Source organism: Sceloporus undulatus, chromosome 1 (genome assembly GCF_019175285.1).
Source record: "Sceloporus undulatus isolate JIND9_A2432 ecotype Alabama chromosome 1, SceUnd_v1.1, whole genome shotgun sequence".
Lineage (NCBI taxonomy): Eukaryota > Metazoa > Chordata > Lepidosauria > Squamata > Phrynosomatidae > Sceloporus > Sceloporus undulatus.
This window is the reverse complement of record NC_056522.1, coordinates 278,454,631-278,478,132: the sequence shown is the minus strand read 5'-3', so window position 1 is coordinate 278,478,132 and position 23,502 is coordinate 278,454,631. Positions and strand designations below refer to the sequence as shown.

The 23,502-nt window shown below is 39.7% G+C and overlaps 1 protein-coding gene across 1 annotated transcript in view; it reads right to left on the bottom strand.

Annotated features, from left to right (window-relative positions):
• The window catches only part of AMPD3 (adenosine monophosphate deaminase 3), a 56,591-nt gene that overhangs the window by 20,576 nt on the left and 12,513 nt on the right, over positions 1-23,502 (bottom strand). The window contains exons 5-9 of the mRNA XM_042461894.1: positions 23,022-23,241; positions 22,497-22,626; positions 9,335-9,529; positions 8,715-8,846; positions 3,734-3,897 (exon numbers count right to left, since the gene is read on the bottom strand). Coding sequence (XP_042317828.1) covers positions 3,734-3,897; positions 8,715-8,846; positions 9,335-9,529; positions 22,497-22,626; positions 23,022-23,241 — 841 coding nt within the window. The remainder of the gene's footprint in view (positions 1-3,733; positions 3,898-8,714; positions 8,847-9,334; positions 9,530-22,496; positions 22,627-23,021; positions 23,242-23,502) is intronic.

Sequence of the window (23,502 nt, the reverse complement as noted above, 5' to 3'; positions counted from 1 at the left end):
AATGTCTGAAAGATATCTGGGCTAACACAAGACATGAGATGACATGTGAGCTCAAAACCCAGAAATGTCTTGCGATAGCAGGCCAGCAGCCATCATGACATTAAGAATTTAATGCAACAAGTGTACTGCTGAATCAGCATGGAGAAGCAAACAATGGCATGTGCAGTCCTCACAACAGATGGAATGCCCCCACTCCCACATTTGATATTTAATGTGAGACCGGTTTGGCTACATAACAAATGCCTGGAGGTCCATCTGTTGTAAGCATAGCTGTTGTCCACTCGTCCCACTCACATCAATCAAACTGCAGGATTTGGGATGTCCCTTATTACCCCAATATAGAAAAGGATTTTCTGTCCCTAAATAAGGAATATGCTGTACTGGGAACCCTACTGTAACCTGATCTCAATTACCCTCTTCAACTAAGGCTGTACCTATACTGGAGAAATGATGCAATTTGGCACTGCTTTAACTGACATGGCTTAATGCTATGGAATAATGAGATCTGTAGTTTTGTGAGATACTTAGCCTTCTCTGTTAGAGAGCTTTGGTACCACAATAAATTGCAAATCCCAGAAATCCATAGGATAGAGCCAAGACAATTAAAGCAGTATCAAACAGCATTATTCCTGCAGTGCAGATGAAGCCATAGATTTTAGGGAGCTGAGCTACCTTGCTTTGCAACCCGGAGGAGAAATAAACCAAAGTTTGTATTTGCTTCAGTGGATTCCTCATTTGTTATTATATGCAAAGCAGGTGCTGTCATTTTAAATAAATTGTAGCTTTCTAAACAAACTGAAAATACAATTCAGAGTTTGAAGCTCATTTGTTTAGCATTTGATTAGCTTATTTTAAACCACAGTTCTTGGTTTGCACATAATGACAAGGCACAAATACACTAAAAGGTGAATCTGTAGTCTGTTCTATTCCTTTTCCTATTTGTGTGAGTGATGGAGAATGGACTAAGGGTGCTCAAGCCTGGCACTTCATGGGAGCACATTACTCCTCCTTCATGTAGCCCTAAATTATGGGTTACTGTCACATGCAAACTCACCAAGTGTCTGCTTCAGACAAACAAATTCAGTCCTGACATGTCTCCTTTTGACAGCTTCAGTTTGAATGATTAATGCAACAGTCATCCTCTTTTCCATTATGTTGAATATTAATGGTAAGAACCTGCTCCCCAGTGAGTTATGTGATTCATGGGAACTTATAGTGCTTTGTAGACTTATTTTTCAGCTCCTCAGAGATAATGCACATACCACAAGCTCTTGCAAATAAACATGGTTCAAAACATTAGCTGCAGTATTTACAGACCAAGGCAGGCTAGCTCCACCAGGCCTGCCTGGAAGAAGAGAAGCCCTCCCTCCAGTCCATCTGCCTTGGTCCAGGCCTCTGAGGGAGAGAATAACTGCTGGACCTGATTCCCTCCCCCCCTCACCATTCCCTTCTTCTTTTGTGTCATGTCTTTTTAGATTGTAAGCCTGAGGGCAGGGAACCATCTATTATCCCCTCTGTTGTAAACCGCTCAAATTACCAGTGATTGGGCGGTATATAAATAAATCCTATTATTATTATTATTATTATTATTATTATTATTATTATTTACAGTTAATTCTGCATCCTTTGTCCTCTACCTCATCATTACTAAAAGCACAGTGTTATGTCCACTCAGAAGTGAACCTCAGTGAGTTCTTCCACGTAAGAATATAGAAGTATGAAGACTTACAAAAGACTGAAGATTTGCAGGGAAAGTAATAAAGGGATTTTTCTGATTTTTATAGTCATTTTTATATCAAGTGGCCAGAAGTCTGCTTTTGGGTAGGGCTTTTAAATGGACAAGCCTTTTTTAATGTTAAAAAGTGCATGGACGTTCTGAAATTCTATCACTCCTGGAGACTTTCATGAAAGGCATTTCATTATTTTTTGTTATTATTTTGCCAGAAAATTTCAGGGAATTTTAGAAATCAAGGAAACACAATTTGGGGGATCAAAATGAGAAAATGGATCTTCTAAGTCCCAGGTCAACACTCTAACCACTATATTGGACTGGCACTGCTGTTTTAGTGAAGGAGAAGGTCTTAAATACTGCTAGAGTAACACACAAGGAAGTCTGTTGGTAATGTGACAGAGTGAACTGCTTCTCTCCAGTCAAACACAAAACCTTTCTGATAACAACATTCTGTGGCATCTTTTTGATATAGGTCCAGTATCCCTTATCTGAAATGCTTAGAACACAAAGTGTTTAGGATTTCAGGTGGGTTTTTTTTCCAGATTTCAGAATATTTGCATATACATAATGAAATATCTTGGAGATGGGAACCAAATTTAAACACTCCATCTATCATATATACTTTATACACTTAGCCTGAAGGTAATTTTGTACACAATATTTTTAAAATAATTTTGTGCATTAAAGTTTGTGTACACTGAACCATCATAAAACTAAGTTGTCACTTCTCAGCCACCCAGGTGGACAACTTTGGATTTTGAAATATATTGGATTTTAGATTTCCAGATAAGGGATACTCAGCATATACCACAAATTCTAAACAAGCTAGGTATTCATAATAACTTTCACAGCAACTATGGCTTTTAAGGATTATTTCAGGTTTTACCTTTTAAAACCTACAAAAACTATCCACATAAAATAAAACAAACAAAGCATGTATGTCAACATGTGTATTTGATAACAGTGCAAACATTTTTAAATGACTGGATTTTCCTGAAATAAAAGTAGCAACTGGAAAAAGAATTTGATATAGTTCCATTTGTTTGGTGTTCAGTCAAGAGGGGGCATTTAAAAGGTTATTTACTACATTCATTTAAAAATATGTGTTTCACTCATAAATTATGCCAGTACAGAAGTACTTCTGTTTTCCTGCACATGCTGGCTACAGATAAGAGGTTCAGAAAAGGTTGTGACATGCAAGCGGTGTTGTCAAAAAGTCAATGTGATAATTCTGCATCATGTGCCCACTTCAAAAGAAATGTGGGATAGCAATAGTCACCCACATTTAAAAATAATATACCATTTTGTTTTAAGGATATAGGTCAATTAGTGTTTTTTACCACCAAACCATCCTGAATACTCCTGATCTCGTCTGATTCTGGAACCTAAAGAGTATTGGGGATGGTTAGTACATGGATGAAAAAAACATCAGAAAATAACAGGGATTTCCAGCTAGAGCAAAGAAACAATCCTGCCTGAAACCTAGGGAAGGGGGATTACTGTTGGTCTGAGTTGACAGTAGTGGACTAACTAGACCAATGGTTAATAATGTGCCTAAAGCCCTACATAACACCTCTTCATCACACTCAGTATTTTCCTGCTCTGCTTCATTAGCTAAAGAAATATTGGGCTTTTATCACATCAGGTATCTGTTTTAACTTAAGGGAGAAAACATGGAACAGTGGGGCAAGCATATCATGGTGACATACAGCTTGGTCCTGAAGAGGCGTGCAAAAAGGAATTATCCTGTTTGCTTCACAGAGGATACTATGATAGCTGTCATGATGCAAGACTTGATTTCATAACAGCTGCAAGACAGAAAATAAGGTCAAACTTCCTTGTTGTTTTTGCATCTCAGTCACATGCAAAGTAAAAACACTCTTTTTTTAATACTTACAATAAATATACCTAGACAAAGAGATATGTGGAGGAAAGGAACCAAAACCTGGAATGTTTTTACATACAGTATTTTATACATAAGTTGTTGTTGTTGTTACTTACTAGATTCTAGGGACCTGAATCATCCAGCGCATATGAGGTGAATAAACTTTGTGTCTAATAAACCATTTAGCCAAATTTTGCCATTCGTCTGGAGAACGTCCATAAATAGACAGCCGGGGTTCTGTGTACTGATATTTACTTTCTTCTAATTCACGGGCAACTTCCTATTCAAAATAAATCAATATTACTTTTCTGCTGGGAGCAATACACAATTTATCATAAAGGCTTACATTCAGATCTTAATACAGCAACACTGAAATGCATGTTTCAGAGTGTCAGCTGAGCACATGAGTACTGCATTTTCCATCTAAAACATTATAGTGAGAACACTGTTGTACAGTCCACTGATTTGCCCATGCCCAATAGGATTTCTTTTCTGACTTTCCCAAACTAAATTCCCCAACATCATGAACACAGTAGGCAAAACCACCTCTGAGTATCCTTGCCTAAGAAAACCTTGCAAAATTCATGGGTTTCCCATGAAGCAACTTGAAGATACTTTCTTCCTCAGTAACTGTGACCACTGAGATTTTGAATGAATATCTCTGAAATCTTTGTTCAGTGAAAGAAGGTAGGAATCAATTTTCAAAAGGCCCTCTATAGTCCACTTAAAGTACTTTTATGATATCCCCAGACTGTATATGCATGCAGGTTGCCCCAGTCAGAACAAATTATTGATAGTTTAACCAATAAATCTATATGGGATTAAATACACACAACCCAGCTACTGTACATGAAAGGAGTCCCACATGCAGTGATGCATACAGTTCTTCATCCAGTTAGCCATCCCACACCCAGAAGTCTGTTTGTTTCACTCCACATATGTCCCTACTTGGTGTCTGATGAGAGTTTACAACAGTTCATAAGACTGGATTTTTGTAAGCCTGATCCAGGGTAATAAAATAAGTGAGATGAGCTTTCAGCAGTTTGTGAATCAGAATGAACTAGGAACCCATCTGCACTAGATAAATCAAGTGCTTTTACTAATTAGTGAGCAGAGTTATCAGAAACTGAGAAACCTGCAACCAGAGCCATCTGACATTTTAAGTTCAAATTGAACTGTTACAGGAGAATGTAAACTGTGGGCCTGTTACAGACTGCCAAAATAAAGCTGCTTTGGGTCTCTTTGGAGGTACTGTATGCTATTTAAATGATGCATGGGTCCTAAGAGTCCAGAGGTCGCATCAAAGCCATACTCCATTCCTAAGCACCAGAGTGCAGCTTTTGGTGCAGCTTCCGGATTCTTAGGATGCATGCATCATTTAAATAGCATACCTTCAAAGAGACCCAAAGCAGCTTTATTTTGGCAGTCTGTAACAGACCTATGTCACACTGAAGGTGAACTGGGTAAATTCTAACATAACATCTAGCTGCCTGCTCATGGCTCTGGCTTGTATAAAGAATGCTAGACTAAGTGAATGGTGGATCTTTACCTGATCAAAAAAGTATTTCTTGTATGCTTAAGCAAATATACACCAGAATTACTGTATATACATACTTATGTATAAGTCTAAAAATGTTAGCCAAAAATTGACACTCAAAAAGTCAATTTATCCATGGGTGAAAGTAAGTACTGTACTTTAACTCTTAGAAAATAAAAAAGAAACTGTGAAAAAAGGAAAGGCAAGGAGTGTAATCTATCCTGGAACCACTGATCTCCACCCCCTCTACTCTCTCATCCATCCGGCCTTTAATGTGAGCACAAAGAGCTTTGCTTGCTGGGATTTTGTAAGTTCTTTGGCACTGTTTTCCTTTGCTTCATCCTTTAGATTCTTTGTTACATGCCCCTAAATTTTAACCTTGACTGATCCTCAGATCATATCATAATCCATAATTTTGGTCCCAAAACCTGCTCTCAAATTATATGTAGTCGACTTATAGTGAGTATACAGTGCTCCCTCGGGTTACGAAATTAATTCGTTCCGCGGCCGCTTTCGTAACCCGAAAAGCCTTCGTAAGCCGAAATGCCATAGGCGCTAATGGGGAAAAGCCGCGTTTCGTGCGAAAAAGCGCCGAAAAGCACCAAAAAATTTTTTCGTAACCCGAAAAAACATTCGTAACCCGGAACAATTATTTCCTATGGGATTTTTTTGTATCCCGGAAATTTCGTAACCTGGGTATTTCGTATCCCGGGGTACCACTGTATACAGTAATGAGTACAGATCAATTAACACAATTAATCATTATTCCCCAACTACTTTTAGATTATAATCCTCCCATTTCTGCCCCCCTGTAGTCACAGGACTGCTAGTTACATGTATTCTATTTTCAAATGGTACCCACAACTTCTCATTTATGAAAAGCCCACCCACAAAGAGTCAAACCTGGTGTGCCAGATGTGTGGGTGAAACCGTGTAACTGCCATTAATATCACAACTCATTTGGCCCTCTGGCTGAGGCAGTGTGCTGAATCTTGTGTCTCACTTTTGTTCCCTCTCACTTGAAAACTGATACTGAAATTTGCACAATGAGGTTCTTCTGGTAAACAAATTTCTCAGATAAAAAGACAATACACATTCTAAATGGAATCTAAATTGGCTTAGTTTCCAAGTCAACAGACTAACTATCTAACATTAAATTAAAATTCTAAGCAAGAGGGGGAATGAAACTGATCAGACACTGTTAATCTTCCCTGTATTTTAGGTAGCAGTCAATACTAGAACAATGTAAAGTATTATTGACTGTGCAGTTTTAACCCCCAATTTATACACCTTTGTTCCAGCTTAATCATAATAGCCTGGGGAAACAGAATTTACATTCAGAATCTTTAAATTTCCAATCTCTCTCTCTCTCTCTCTCTACACACACACACACACACAATATGTATACATGCATACACATACATATATATGTGTATCTATAAGTACTGTATTTTCTGGCGTATAAGACTACTTTTTAACCCAGGAAAATCTTCTCAAAAGTCGGGGGTTGTCTTATACACCGGGTGTCGTCTTATAGGGCAGGTGCTGAAACTTCCGAGCTGGACTAGAGAATCTGTGGTTACCGCATATGGTGGGGGGAGCTCAAAATGGCCACGGCCGCATCCCCTCCGTATGTGGTGACCATATGAAAGCAGGAAGGGAGGCGCTGTACAAGTACAATAGAATAAAATCTTGGAGACAGGGAGGGCTGGGCAGGCAGGGAGAGCTGACCAATGCAAGCAGGCTTTGCATACAAGTTTTCCTGGTAAGTACCTGCATGTCATAAGCATTTGAATTAATTGAATTAATGGTTTTTTTAATTTTTATTTGGTGTGCGTTGGAAGAGGGGTAGTCTTATACGGCGAGTATATCCCAAACTCTATATTTTAATTGGAAAAGTTGGGGGTCGTCTTATACGCCCAATCGTCTTATATGCCGGAAAATACGGTATATACAGAGGTAGAGGCAAGTATTCTGATAGTACCATTTTCATATCACAAAAGCATGAAAGCAAGAAATAGTTTGGCTAGTTACTTTTTTCTCTGCCTATGATTCATGAAACACTATGAACTTACCAGAACTTGGAAACATTATCTTGTGGACTACAACTCCCAGATATCAAGCTAACAAGAAACAAGCCATAAAGGAGAAAGTATATAGTTGCTACTAGACAGGCTGAAGATTGTAAGGGACTGTAAGGGAAGCTAATGCATTCCAGAGAAAAGGTAGCTGAAGAAAGCATGCAAAACAGACTTAGAAAACAAGAATGGAAAGAGGTCTTCAAGAAAACTACAGAGGATTCAAAGAACTAAGGTGATTTTCATACTGACTTGAACTATAGTTTCCGTATTCCAGTCCTTCATTTCCAGACACCTAATTTTCATATTATGCAAATTATTATAATTATGCATATTATTATTTTGCATTCTGATTATTCAAATAACACATTAATCATTGCACTTTTTCTGCCATTATGTTTCAACCTCAGTACCGGCACCAAACTAAGAGGTCTTCTTTCTTCCTGTTTCCCCCTATCTAGTGTGGAGAGAGGGAGGCTTCCAAGTAGCTCCGGAGAGTCAAGGGGCTCCCTTTACTCTCTCAAGTCTGTTTGGAAGCCAAGTTCCACCATGCTGCCTAGCTATAGCTCAAGCTGCCAACATCTCTGCTTGTCTCCTTTCCTTTCCTACATTCTGGGCCTGCTGGAGAAATGGTAAGGGAATGGAAGAATAAGGAGGTAATGCTATACCTATGCAGTAGCAACTGGAGCTTGCAGGGCATGATGAGGCTGCCAGTGCCAGTCGTTTTGTATAGGGTTTCCTGCCTCATTGTCCCTGCAACATTTTAATCTACCCATTGGCCTTTGATGAAGGAGAAATCTGGGATTTGCTGCTTCAACTAGCCTAGCCAGCCAGGACATTTTTTAGTCTATTCAATCCAGGATTTTCCAGGTTTTCTGGGGCAAATGGCAACCCTAACTTGAACTAGCTGACAAGGTTTAGACTACATGCATGCAGAATGATCACTATTTCATCCAGCTATCTTTTGAGGTGATACATAGGGAAAGTTATAGCTCAGTGGGAGAGAACATATTTAATATGAAAAAGAATCCATGTTCAGTCACTGACAATTCCAGGCAGGGTGGGAAATACTCTTGCTTTAAACCCTGGAAAGCCACTGTCAGTCAAGGTTGACAATACTCAACTAGATGGACCAATGTTCTTATTCTATGTAAGGCAGCTATCTACTTTTCTAAAGAATATGACAGTGGATCTAATATGTCTGAGAAAAATGCTGCATCTCATAAAGCATTTCACTTTAGAGACCAGATAGAACATGACCTGTAAGAGCATAGCCTAATGCAGACGTATCAGAGTATATCTAAGCTTTGCACATGGTGTTTCCCATGCACAATACAAGAGTTGCCATGCTTGGGGGATGAAGTGTTACCTTGGTTCTTTTGCATGCATTACCGGTAATAATGTCAATTTCATACAATACTATTATTATTAACTTCTTCCAAGCAACACTAAAGCACTGACTCATAGAAAGAGCACACTTACCTTCACCATACGGGCAAAGTATTCACCACCAAGATAGTTCTCTGTTTTCAAATACAAGTCTCTCAGCTCACTTGCACCAACTGGATTGTATTTGGCGTTAAATTTATCAAATCGATGAAATGTCTGGCGATCCTAAAAAGCAAGGAATTTTTTTTTCCAGTATTAGAAATTGAGCATCAGTTTTTGAGTACTAATACACTGTTAATTTTTTTAAATTATATTTTGCTTTGTTTTGTTTTTGAGAACCAAAATGGTGTAGTGATTTGAGCTCTGGATTATGACTCAGGAGATCAAGTTTTAAATCCCTGCTTGGCAGTGGACACAGGGCACGCCACACTCTCTCAGCCTCAGAGGAAGGCAAAGGCAACCCTACTGCAGAAATCTAGCAAAGGAAACCTGGTAATAGGTTCACCTTAAGGTCATCAAAAGTTGGAAATGACTTGAAGGCACACAATCACAATGTATCAAAAAAATTGTGGTTCAGAACATGGTAACATAATTCACAAAAGCAACAAATACCTTTTTTGTCCAACATGCACATTCAGCAAAAACTTTGTCCATACATTGACCATTTCCAAAATCCTGATCTTTATTTCCAGTTTGATCTACTGATTACTTACTGCATGAACATCTAACGAATCTACAGTGAGGTCATAGGGATCCATGTGGAGACTTTCAAACACCTGTTTCAAAGTCATCTTCTTGCCTTTTCTCTCGCCTACTATCCTGTTGGGCTCAGTTTGGTAAGTGTGTTTAATAAACCTCAGCAAATGTTTCTGATTCATACAGGCAGCAGCATGGATATGAGTATCAATCTGAAATCACAAATAAGGTTATTCTTATTCATAGGCACCAAACATATTATGTGTGGCCCTCTCTGGTGTGATTGTGCATTTACAGGTTTCATAATTTATTGTGCCCTGTTCCTATTTTCTGTCTCTCAAAATATCTCAAATGCCATTGAAGGGGGTTAAATAATAATTATATTATTATTATTATTATTATTATTATTATTATTATTAGCCCACATCTCCCTGTGGATCGAGGCAAGTTACAATAAAAATAATAAAATACATTACAATAAATCATAAAATTTCACAATCCTCAACCCACCACAGACATAAAATATACCAATTAATTACAAATTCAAGAAAAGGCAATCAAATTTCAAATTAAAATTAAAATTAGTTAAAACAGATAGGGAGATAGTAAGATATAGTAATGGGCTGACGGGATTATCTTTTATTTTGGGAGGTCAGTCAGTCAGAGAAGGCAGAAGAAGAATCACAGGAGATAACCACATACAAACCAAATGATAATGGAGAAAAATAGACCAGATCTCCTGCTGTATAGAGGATACCCTAAATGACAGGCAAAGAGATCTATGGTTAACTCAGCCATGATGACTAACATCATACAAAGGGAATCATTTACAGTAACATTACCATATGAATATAAACAGATCCACATGATACTCATAAGCACATGTAAAATGAACCTGTGTATGGAATCATCAAGGCTGATGGGTTACTATTTATGTCTTGCTGCTCTCCTTCTCACTGGGAGCACCAGCCAAAGTACACTTGGCTCCACACATGATACAAATATTATACAAAGCATGTGGGTGGTGTGTTGTTCTTTCTAAAGAGACAGTAAATAGCCAATTCAGTTAGGATTTTAAAAGATGAGCACTCTAAAGACCAGACAATTTTAACCAGCTGCGTAGCTGTGTCACAACAGCCTGACTTGGTAAATTACAGGCAGAATAGACTTTCAGATATCTTTTTCACACAGATTATTTTATTACAGAATGGAACCATTTTTTTTCCTTTTCTGCCTCAATCCATGACAGTATCTGTTGGTATCACAATGCTCCTCTCCCACTTAATTTGTAAATTTTTACCAGCATTTTTACCCAGGAAGCAACTGTAACAATTTCACATTAAAACCCCCAAAATATTCAGGTAAAGAAAGAAGCGCAATTAATGATTTTTTTTTTTCTGACCAAGCAAAAAATATGCTTGCACAGAAACCTTCATCACATTCACAAGATGCTGCTATGGGGAAGAGGGGAGCGTTCCCTTTGGTCCTTATCCAACATCTGAAATTGCATACTGCAGTTCTGTTGGCCTCAGTGCAGAGATCTGAGAATGCAATAACAATGAGCAGTGATCATCTGTGTGGCAGAGAAGCATGGGCCTTTAAGAAGAATAACAATTCTGCACTTTCTGTTTGTGTGTGTGGCTTTTTTGCATTACATTTTAGTATTCTAATTTAATATTTTATATTATTGAAATAGTTATAAATGTTTTATTCTGTTTGTAAAGTAACATGTACATGAATGGCACTATAAAAATAAATGATAACAGCAATAACAACAACAATTTAGCAGTAATTGCATCAATTACAGGATAATGTAAACATCATGTCTGATTGTCACATTATCATTCCATGTGCAACTGACCCACCACAAATCTGACACATAGATATCTCAGACACAATGCTTTTTCATGGGATCAGTTAATACAATTATCTGCCAGCTAACATGGGATGAGTAATCATTTTGTAAAAGTATGTGTGAATTAGTCTATAATTTAAGTGTAATACAACCTTCACAAAGCTAGCAAGGTGTAGTAGTTTGAATGTTGGACTAGGAGTCTGGAGACCAGGGTATGTATCCCTGCTCAGCCATGGAAACCCACTGGGTGACCTTGGGCAAGTCACACTCTCTCAGCCTGAGAGGAAGGTCATGGCAAACCCCTTCTGAACAAATCTTGCCAAGAAAACGCTATGCTGGGTTCTTCTTAGAGTCAGTACATTACACTGCCACAACAGCCTCACTCTTATTAATTAAGAAAGTGTTATATTATAACAATGTGAACTAATGTCACACTTGTTTATATCCGAAGATTATTTTGTTTCTGGAAAATATGGAGTAATGAAAACACCATTTTTTTAAAAAAAAAATTAAAACAGTGAAAGCTATCTTTATGTTTTGAAGGCAACTTTATATTTCATACTATGATTAAAGTATCCGAGGTAGTGTGGGGTGTATTAATAACCTTCCTATTATAATAACCTTCTTAGCAAGGACAACTAACAGCTCCACTACAGCTTGGAAAGTGTCATAGGAGTGAATGTTTTCTATTTTAGAAATAGGCATTACATTTATCATTCCTATGATGTAGTAGTCACAAGAAACTGAACAGAAATAGAATCACACATATAACAGGCTATGGATACAATAATTATATAGTATAACTCATAATATAGAAGAGAAAAGAAAAACAGGTTGCCAATCCAGTACGATCTCTTATTAATTTTAGGGAGAACGCCAAGAAATGTTAGACTCTGAAACCTTGATCATGTTACAAAACCTGCTGTAATTTATAATTCTACTAATTTGTTATGTTCTTTTCCTGTTATCAAAATAATGTTTACCAGAAGAAAATGCTGCAGACCTGGCTGCCTATAAACTGACAACTGGGAGATTAGTTATGACATCTTTTAATGTTTCAGTCCTTGTGAGTCAATATTTATTCATAACAGTAACAGCACATGGAGGCTACTAGCCTATAATTTATATGCTGAGAATTAAGTCTCAGGAACTCAACAGAACTTAATTCTAAGGAGACATTGTACCTTGGAATGCAAGCCTAAACACAGTTTCAAAGGGGCAAATTACAGGGGGGGGGGGGGCAGAAAGACATAGCTTCCAAACAAACCTGCATAGGATTATACTGTGAAACAAGCAAAAAGAAAATTGTCAGATATTTCAAAGTATTTTATTATTATAAGTTTTGGAGGTTTATACTCAGACAAGAACTGTCATCTCGGCCTCAGAGGGAGCGAACCAGCCGACCCAGCAACATCGGGGGATGCCGGAAGGAAGAGGCCCCCTCCCTCCTCAACTGTCATCTTGGCCTCTAGATGAGCGATCAGCAGACCAGCAACCATCTAGGGGACTCTGCCTGAAGGAAGAGGCCCTCCCTTCTTAAGTCATCTCGGCCTCAGAGGGAGCGATCAGGGCACGGACCCCGCAAAGAACATCAGGGACTGCCTGACGGAAGAGGCCCTCACTCCTCACCTGTCATCTCGGCCTCAGAGGGAAGCCATCAGGCAGACCCAGCAACATCCGGTGGACTGCCTTGAATAGGAAGAGGCCCCTTCCTCTTCATTTCATCTCGGCCTCAGACGGGCGCCATCGGCAGACCCAGCACATCCGGGACTCCTGAGGCAAGAGGGCCTCCCTCCTCAATGTCATTCTCGGCCTCAGAGGGAGCCATAGCCAGCAACATCAGGGACTGCCTGAAGGAAGAGGCCCCTTCCTCCTTAACTGTCATCTCGGCCTCAGAGGGAGCCATCAGGCAGACCCAGCAACATCAGGGACTGCCTGAAGGAAGAGGCCCTCCCTCCTCAACTGTCATCTTGGCCTCAGAGGGAGCCATCAGGCAGACCCAGCAACATCAGGGACTGCCTGAAGGAAGAGGCCCCTCCCTCCTCAACTGTCATCTCGGCCTCAGAGGGAGCCATCAGGCAGACCCAGCAACATCCGGTGGACTGCCTTGAATAGGAAGAGGCCCCTTCCTCTTCATTTCATCTCGGCCTCAGAGGGCCCTCGGCAGACCCAGCACATCCGGGACTCCTGAGGAAGAGGGCCTCCCTCCTCAATGTCATCTCGGCCTCAGAGGGAGCCATAGGCACCCGAACATTCGGGACTGCCTGAAGGACGAGGCCCCTCCTCCTCAACTGTCATCCGGCCTCAGAGGCGCCTCAGGCACCCAGAACATCAAGGACTGCCTGCAGAGGCCCCTCCTCCTTCAACTGTATCTGGCCTAGGGGGAGGCCATCAGGCAGCCAGCAACATCAGGGATGCCGAAGAAGAGCCCCCCCTCCTAACTGTCTCTTGGTCTCAGAGGGAGGATCAGGCAGACCAGGCAACTCGGGGGGACGCGAGGGCCCTCCCTCTTTACCTGTTTGGCCTCAGAGGGAGCAATCAGGCAGACCCAGCAACATCAGGGACTGCCTGAAGGAAGAGGCCCCTCCCTCTTTAACTATCATCTTGGCCTTAGAGGGCGCCATCAGGCAGACCCAGCAACATCGGGGACTGCCTGAAGGATGAGACTTCTCCCTCCTTTAACTGTCACCTTATATTTGTTTTGTATTAAATTTTTACTGTACACCGCTATGATCATTGCGGAATAGCGGTCTATAAATGAAATGTATTATTATTATTATTATTATTATTATCAAGCATGTTTTTTTCAAATAAAGAAAATAAAGAAAAAAAGATTAATTATCCAGCCAGTTTCTCAGAAGTGTTCATTTATTTTTCCAGTGAATCTTTAAGCACATCACTACCTCCCTGGGTGTGTACCCAATAAAATTCTATTCCAGACAGAACAACACATTAATCTAAAGGTCACAATGACCTGTCAATCTTATCTAAAGGTCACAGTGACCTCTCAATCTTAAAACTAGATGCTAAAGCTCCTGGAGTTTTCCAAAGGTAATAAATGTCATGGAGCTTATTAGTGTTCCATAGCAGACAATTCATTAGCATGTATTTATTATGCACTGTCACAACTTAAAAGCTGAAGGTGAGAAAGTGAATTTGCAAAGCAGGTGACACAGAAAGTCAGACACTGAGACAAGCATCACAGCTCCAGTGTGTGGCTTCAGAACACCCTTTGCTCATGCAGTCAGGGCCTGTTCTTAAGACATGAACGGGGAAAACTGTGAAAGCATGGAAATAACATCTCCTCAATACTAGCTATTTTTAGAGAGAAACCATAACATGCCCCCCATACAAGTCAACAGATATAGTGACGTCTCCATTAACAGAAGTATTTTTAAAAACCAAAGTATTTTTCAAAAGGCCAATTTGCCTCTCCCACATCCCTTTGCTGTTCTGAAGAACTCCCACTATTAATTGCAGCACTACAAACTAAATCCTTCCTAAGCACCGTGTTGGTGGACTGGAAAATTACATGTGCTGAAGATATGAAAAGTCTGTGGGGCCTGCCATGGTTAGGGCTGCCATAATTCCCTACCTCAAAACCAGGACATTGTGCAGCAAAATGTAGGACATTTAAAAAAAATGGAGGACACACCCAATTAAAGGCAAAACACATAAATACATTTTTTTAAAAATTAAGCTCCCCTCTCAGGCCCTGGGCCTCCCTGCTGCTCATCCGCCATCCTCAAAAGGAGGTGGATGTGGCAGTAGAAGGCCTAGCACCCACCCCATACCCAAGCCCCTTTACCTTATCTTCTGGGGCCTCTGCCAAGGCCCCAAGCATGATGCTGCTTCCAATGCCTCCCCGCTGGTTGAGGCTTCGGCGGAGGCGCTGAGCGCAGCACCACCACCAAGGACCCCCCAGTGCTGGCGCCTCACTGGTGCTGGCCTCCTTGGCACTGGCCTTGCCGAGGCTGAAGGAGCCCGCGGCTGGAGCCCCGACCGCGGAACCACCTCCCAGGCCTCACCAAGGCCGGAGGAGCCCACGGTCGGAGCCCCAACTGCGGAACCGCCTCCCAGGCCTCGCTGAGGCTGAAGGAGCCCATGGCCAGAGCCCCGACCGTGGAGCCACCTCCCAGGCCTCGCTGAGGTCAGAGGAGTGGCCGCAGCAGGCCACAGCAACAGCTGCATTGGTGGTGGTGGCGGAAGCAGCCGCCGCAAGAGCAGCCATAAGAGCGGTCAAAGGTGCCACTGCAGCGGCGCCCTAACAAAGCCCAGGGGCAGGGGCAACCCAGGACAAAGGCCAAACCGGGGCAGGACCGTGCAGACCGGTCCAAACCCGGGAAAGTCCCGCCCCCCGGTGGGATATGGCAACCCTAGCTATGGTGTGATGTGCATGTGGAGTATACAATATGACGCTTTGATTCTTATCTCTCTCTCTGGTTTGGGCTGCCCTTATCTTCCCCTGGCAGTTGCAGTAGTTTTTAAAAATCAGGCAAACTTTGGGCACTTCACCAGCCATTGAGGATGGGGCTTACTACCAACCGGGTGCTTTACTTATCTCAGTAGCATGTTTCTAAAGCATGTTTTCCACTGTGCATTTAATTAAATCTGCTTTCATAATTGATGTTGTTTTGTGTTACAATTTTTCATTTATTTAAAATTATTGGGAGCTGATTTCAGTTCTATTTTGGGGAAAATGTGGCTTATCAACTAACTAAATAAATAATGTTCTTTGATTTGTTCACACACTAATTTCTATCAGTTACTGTTTGAATAACCCAGGAAGCTGTCTCAAAGTGTTCTGGTATCCCTCCTTGCACACTCCAGCAAAGTGAGTGCAGAAGCGCGCAAAGTTAGAGTCACAGACATTTATGAGTTGCATCTGGAATGTGCAGACACAAAAACTCCTTCCATCTATGGAAGTCTTCCAAATTCGCAGGAAAAAAATCATCAGTGTTCATCAGTTCCACCCATTCTATGAAACCTTGTCCCAAATCTGCCCCTAAATATTGAGTATGGGAGTGAGGCTGAAGAGAATAAAAATTGCCTCCTACAATTCTGAGCTGAACTCTGTTCAGGGGAAGCAACTGAAGGTGGGCAGAAACAATAGGTCAAACTTGATACAGGCCCCATATCTGTGAGGGATACATTCTCAGGTTTATCACAGATAGCGAAAACAATAAATGTTATATTTCTGTCAGAAGTTGACCACAGATGTGCACTAGAGGACCTTCAGATGCCTAGGCAGAACTTTTTTTTTCCAGATGCAGGTAAGTGAAACCATGCTTACCTATCCCACAGATACAGGGATTGCACTGTATCAACGATTTTAAATTTATAATCCCAGGAACAGGAAATAAATACTAGAAGAGGACACTAAGAAAGATCCTGAAATCTTTGAAAAACTGTAATGGACTGCAGTGGATTAATCAGCTTTACCATGAAGTCCCTTTCAACTCCCTCTCTTCTGGTCACTTTCCATCAACTGGGCTGTCATGTTAACTGGCATTTCACATCCTCCTGTCTTCTAATCTTTCCAACACATTAAACAATTTTGACACCTTCCAGCCTATTGATGACAGAGGTAGCATTTGATAGCTTCATGTATGCATTCATACCAAACCTGTCACCAAGATAGATAAACATTCTACATTTAGAACTGTCAGTAATACTTGTGTTACTAAAACTGCCCAAAGCAATCTACTCAGAATTATGATATATGCCTCTGTCGCACTCCTTGGCTGACAGTTTTCCAAGAATACTCCTGTAAACACTATTAGTTTTTTTTTTACTGTGGGGCATCACATGACATCAGGAAGATAAGACAGTCAATTTACAAGGCAAGGTCCTGCAACCTTCAACTAACTTGAGTTCCCACTGGTTTAAAAGGCAGCAATAGATTCTTTAATATAGGCTTCATTTAATAAAACATCATACACACACAGACACACACCATTAACAGCCTATTCCAATCAAATAGGGCCACTACAATGACAAAAAATGTCAACATCTGTCAAAAATGTCAAAGAACAGGCCACCTCTGTAAATATAATAGTGTGTTAAACACAGCTGGCTATATATGCACATTTTAGTAAGAAGCAAACAAACCCTAGCACATATTTACATCTTTAAATATTTGGGTGATCCAATGCTATTTTAAATATAAAGACAACTGGATAACACTGAGAGATAAATTAGCATTTTTAATATTATTAAAAGAAATGCAGATAAGATTCACACACAGTTCTGTAAGTACATTCCGTTATTTTAAGGAAACATGAGATTGGCTTTCACTTGAAATACCTTCTAGCAATTCTGGTTGCTACCTTAACCACACTTTCCAGGAATGACTTCTTTTCTTACACAAGCATGTCATGTCAACAGCTGTTCTGAATCTATAACGCGCCTTTGCTTACTATGGAAAATCTCCCCATTTAAATCCACGTGCTTCTCTCTCTGGTCCCTTCTGCAAGACCTTGCTTCCTATGGAAAAAACTCCCCATTTAAAACCACTTGCTTCTGACACCAGTCCATTTTGCAAGACCTTGCTTCCTATGAAAACAACTCTCCATTTAAATCCACTTGCTTCCTTTCTGAATCCAATGTTAAAACATCTCCTCTAACACATGGGAATCGGTTGGGAGAGATACAGAGAAGGAGAGATGGAAGTGATATTTCCCCCTTTCTATCCTTCCTTATAGCCCTCTAAGTTTTACCCTCAACTTATCCACGGGTCATCTCAAAATCCAGGATTTTGACCCTGAAACCTTCCCTCGACTTATACATGAGGTCAACTTGCACACAAGTATATACGGTAGCCTCAAAGGTGCTACAAGATCCCTTTACTTACTGATTTATGTTCCACCTTTCTTTTTTAAATGTGCTTAGCATTCTACAGTATTCAGAACACTTTACTAGTGTGATATCTAAGAAATGTATTAGCATATGTACACTACGTATGAAAAGCTCAGAAAGTTTAGAAGTTACACTTTGCTTTACTTCCCAGTGTGTCAGTCTCTGCTGTCTTCCAATCACCCTTATCCACTATATGCACTACTGTTGTGGACAGATAATATGCAAATTAGTTCAGGACACACAACATGTTTTTTTGGTTTAGGGCTCTGTGGCAATTAGATAATAGCTGGAATGCATCCTCTTAAACTAGTATATGATATTAGAAAGGCTTACACAAACCTTTATATATTTTATAAATGACACTATAAATTCACAAACAAGTAGTAGAGCAGAATAAACAGTAACAAGCAACTTTGATCACTGGTAATGTCATTTTTCTTTAAAATGCAATGTAGCAACAACAAGAGCTTGTTCTAACTGTCAGTCCAAACACATATTAAATGTTGTCAAAGGAAGCATCCTATCACTCAGCTTGCTATTTATTATACAGCAACACAACCTTTCTGTTATCCTTCTGTTATGAAGTGAGGCCACTCAGCCAAATGCAGAGATAATAGGAGTTAATTAATAAGAAAACCCACAAACAGGGATACAGAAACTCACAATTAATTGACCGTCCAATTTGAAACTCACAATTAATTTTATGAGTATGCATGTTACTCCTTTTCTTGTCAACAAGCCTCTTTCTCTTGTCACCCTTTTCTACTCCTTTCTATCCCTCCACCCTCTTCCTTTCCACCCAGAAGGCTATTGGGAAAAGGACAGAATGCTTATAGAGCCCTGAATGTAACATCAGCAAAATCTGAAATTATGCAGATCTGAAATAAAATCTGAGGGGTTGTCTATAGGCTTCACACAGCTCTGGGGCCACAGGTTGCCACCTTGATGTACATACTGTAGTTGACTAAATTCTTTCCCCCTCCTCTCCTTGCTGTTTTATAGATTGATTTTATACAGCACTGACTGGTGTATTTGGTACTGTTGTATCTTAATCTTAATTTCTTATTGTGTGAACCACCTTCTAAAGACTTGGCCCTAAAAGGAGAAAAATAATCTGATGAGAATGATGATCATCAACACCATTACTACTGTTTTTTCTTAGTATCACTGCTTACCAATGGACATACACATGCGACTAAGAATCTGACAGAGAGGTTGGCTTCTTAATAATACCTCCATTCTTAGAACAAGTAGTTTCTCAGCAGTATAGTTATACAGAGAATAATGTGCATGACTCAGCTCTGTTTACCTCCTTGTTATTTCTGGTCTTGGTACTTACAGTGTCTCACTTCCTTTTTTGCCTCATATCATACACTACTCTTATTTTTACAAAAATCAATACAGTGGGCACTTGGTATCCACTGGGATTGGGTCCCAGGACCCCCTATGGATACCAAAATCCATGAATGTACAAGTCCCACTATATATATAATGGCATAGTAAAATTGTGTCGCTTAATAAAATAGCAAAATCAAGGTTTGTTTTCTGGAATGTATATCTTTTTGGAATATTTTCAAGCCAAAGATGGTTAAATCTGTGGATAAGGAATCCTAGGGTATTGAGGCCAACTGTATACTGTTATCAAAATAAAATATCTGAATATTTTGAATAATATTCAAAATCTGCCAATAGTTCCTGGTTTACTTTGTTGTCTTTTATTATTTCTAGATGTTTTTAGATGACAATGCTCACAATCTCTCATCACTAGGTACTTTAGCTAGAGCTAACAAGGGTTGAAGGCCAAAAGTATCTAGAGATCTACAGTTATCCATCCATTTTTTTAAAAAATGAAAATAAATTGTTCCTCTATGGTTTGCAGCAGGGTTTGTTTTTGTTTTTAAAGCTCACATTTTGCATGTGCTATAATGACTATAGACTATAATTGCTGTACAAAGAAGTCAGCATATAATGGGACATTGTTGTTAATTCTTTGTATTTGTATTAACTATTTTTTAAAAAAACTCAATTTGGACAAACATGGTATCACAGAGTAAAGTAAAGTCATTTGCTTCAGCTCTGTAATTATCCTTTCAGCTCTCTTTAAAACATGTGCAGTCAGAGAAAATAGTATGAACCTTAAATAATAGTTAAGCAGGTTTGTAAGTATTTTAATGTTGAGCTTGTGCTACACTTTGGGTGTTGAGACTTTTTGTGCATGCCAAACCCTTATCAAGGTTGTAGAAGCCAGAGTAATTCTAGGAAGGAAGTTGTTTATGCCATCCCAGCCTAAGCAAGGTCATTGTGCCCCTACAGCATATATATAATGTTTTTGCCTGTCATCCTGAGTCTGTTCATGACCAGTACCCATGAAAGTACATAACACACCAGCTGCCATTTTTGAAAACAGATACCCAGAAGGCACAGAATTCCTTTGGCAGCACTAGAAACCTAGAGGCAGTGTGTTACAGTGATTTGAGTGCTGGCCTAGTTGGGAGAGCTGAGTTCAGATTCTCACTCAGCCATGGAAAACTTCTGGGTGATCTTAGGAAAGTTACACTCTCTCAGCCTGAAAGAAGAGCAAGGGCAAATCCCATCTGAACAAATTCTGTCAATAAAGCCCTGTAACAGGATCATCCTAGGATCACCATAATTCAGAAATGACTTGAAGGCACACAACAACAAGAAATCTAAGCTAATACAGACGGCCCAGATCTTTTCATTTACTACTCGTTGTTTAATGTTTATTCACTGTTGTTAAAAAAAAAATAAGCTAGTATCTTCTCCTCTATTATTCCAGTTTCATCTCTCATCTCACCACTGGCAATTCCATTATTGTTTTGCCATATGTATACCCTACCCTTTCCCCCCAAGGATACGAATTCACTTTTTTGTGGCTCTTCCTTGCTTGAAATTTCTCCTCCATTTTCTTTTCCACATTAAGAGGTATTTTAATAGAAAAGAATGGCCATAACCATTATATAGTCTTTCTTCTACAACTTCTCTGATCTTGATCATATCTTTGTATGACTGGATTTCAATTTAAAAACTTATTGGGGTACCATTTTAATGTGTTTCCCACAAAACTTCTAAGAGCTATGCAGAAATTTGAACTTGGATTCCCCCCCCCCCCATGTCCTAGTCCCACATTCTATTCACTAATTTTTCTATAGCTTGGCCATTTTCAATATAGTTTTAATGGTCTTGTATTTCTTTCTGTATAAAAAAAGCTCTCATATCTATTCTAAATTCATTCTATAAAAGAAGCAAATAACTATTATCCAAATACCAAGTTATGAGGTTTATAAGCAGGAACACAGCTAATGGCTAGTTGGCTTTTTTGGCAAAACGTGCCCAGACAACATTAGTAATTGTCCCTCTAAGTTTGAAGGACATTCTGTGCTAAGGCATAATCACATGACTGAACATAAAGAAGGTGCCAATGAGCATGATTCACCAAGCCATTATTTTGCATGCTGAAAGTTACACAGGCACAGTCATGTGTTTTGTCTTATTCCACTCTATTCCAATATATACACGTCCTTCCTCCACTACCAAATTTTTTTAAAAATCTATGTGTACTGGAGTGAAATATAAATCTGTTAAATTAGTAGGTACTCATCTGATTCCCTAATCAAATATGTTCACACTGTAAAATTATATATTAATTGTGCAGGTTGTTCCAGTTTAGCAATAACTGCCTTAAAAAGAAAGAAAGTGAGAGAGACTGCCAGTTTCTGCTCAACACATTATTTCCACATTAAAACTTCTGAAATATATAATGCATACATGCACACACACGCACGCACGCACACACAACTTTGTTTGAATTATAAACTTTGGCCCTGTACAGACCAGCAAAAAACGCCGGCCTGTGGGCGGAGTCACAGCATAGCAGCTGCACGCTCGATGCTGTGACCCTACCCCCATGGCACCATTTTGGCACGTGCCCATTTACCCGGCACGCACCATGATGACACCACTCTGGCACTGCATCTACATGATGCAGCTCCAAAAGGGCATCATAACGCCGTGGCACCTATGATGCCCTTTCCGGGACTGAAAAATAAGCCTGCCATTTGCAGGTTCTTTTTGCACCAGGTTGGGGGCGTGGTATGCGGTTTCCACATCCCCAATTCAATGCTTCCAGGGGCGGCATATAGCTGCCCCTTACGGGCTCTCCATACAGCCCCAGCGTTTGGATTAGAAACACTGTTAGTATTAGAAACACCATTAGTCAACACTGCGATGTGACAAAAAAAGCCAATGCAATTCTAGGCTGCTTCAACAGGATTTTAGTGGCCAGACTGGGAAGTCATAATATCATTCTGCTTTGGTCAGATCTCACCTGGAATATTGTGCCCAGTTTTTGGCACCAAAAGTCAACAAGGATATTGACAGGCTACAACATCATCAAATGAGGAATGACCACAGGATTTTGACCAATACTTTACCTATTTCACACTTACCTTTCTCACATTGTAAAAATCCCGATGGGGGTTACTCTTCAGTTCTTTAAGTTCAGACATTTCATTTAACATCTCATGTAAACCAAATTTAGATTCTAGAAAGTTCAGCCGCTTGTGGCAGTATGTTTTCCTGTGCAGAGAGAAGTGTTACACTGTAACTATAGTCCCAAAGTTCATAGACAAGTTAACATTTTTTCACTATTCTTTACGTTTTTTCACAAAAATGAAGGAAATGTTCAGATTCATTCAAACAAAAAACACAGCATTGGAGGTTGTAATTTAAAGACTGTTGCTATTCATATGGTATATATTGTATAACATTTCAATTATTAATCACCTCAGGGCTGAAGTCAAACTGCTAGAGAATAAATTGTACTAACTGAACTCAGCAGGGTCTACTTTTAATCTAAGTACATCCTAGAACCGGAAAGAGTGGAAACAGTTTGCACATTAGCAGCACAGCAAGTGGTAAAGTATGCAACACCTTAATGCAACAGAATTCTTAAAGTTAAAACAAAGCCATACGTTGGACCATCTGCAATGAGAGCCAGCACATGACTGAGGCTGAGAGTATATGTCTGGAGATCAGGATAAGGCAAACTCCGGGGCTCATCAAGTTCCATCATTTCTTTGTTCTCATAAAGTAAGAAAATGCCTTCCTTCATTTTTACAACATAATCCAAATTTCCTGGAGAATCATCAAGATTATAAGGATCTTGCAGTTCTTTGGGTGGTGGATGGAAATCTGTAAAACAAAAATAATCAATTATTTTGACCAATATTCTTCTTAAGCACAGAATACCAATGAAAAAAATAAATGCACTACATAGCAACCCTATTAAAATCATTAAATTTAAAGTACAATATTGTTTTATTTAACTGAATTTAACACCACACAATCAGAATAGCTTTGAACTTGCACAGTCAGACCTTGGTATCCACAGGGGATCTGTTCTAGACCACCCCACAGATACCTAAAATCATGGGCCCTTAAGTCTAGTTTTCC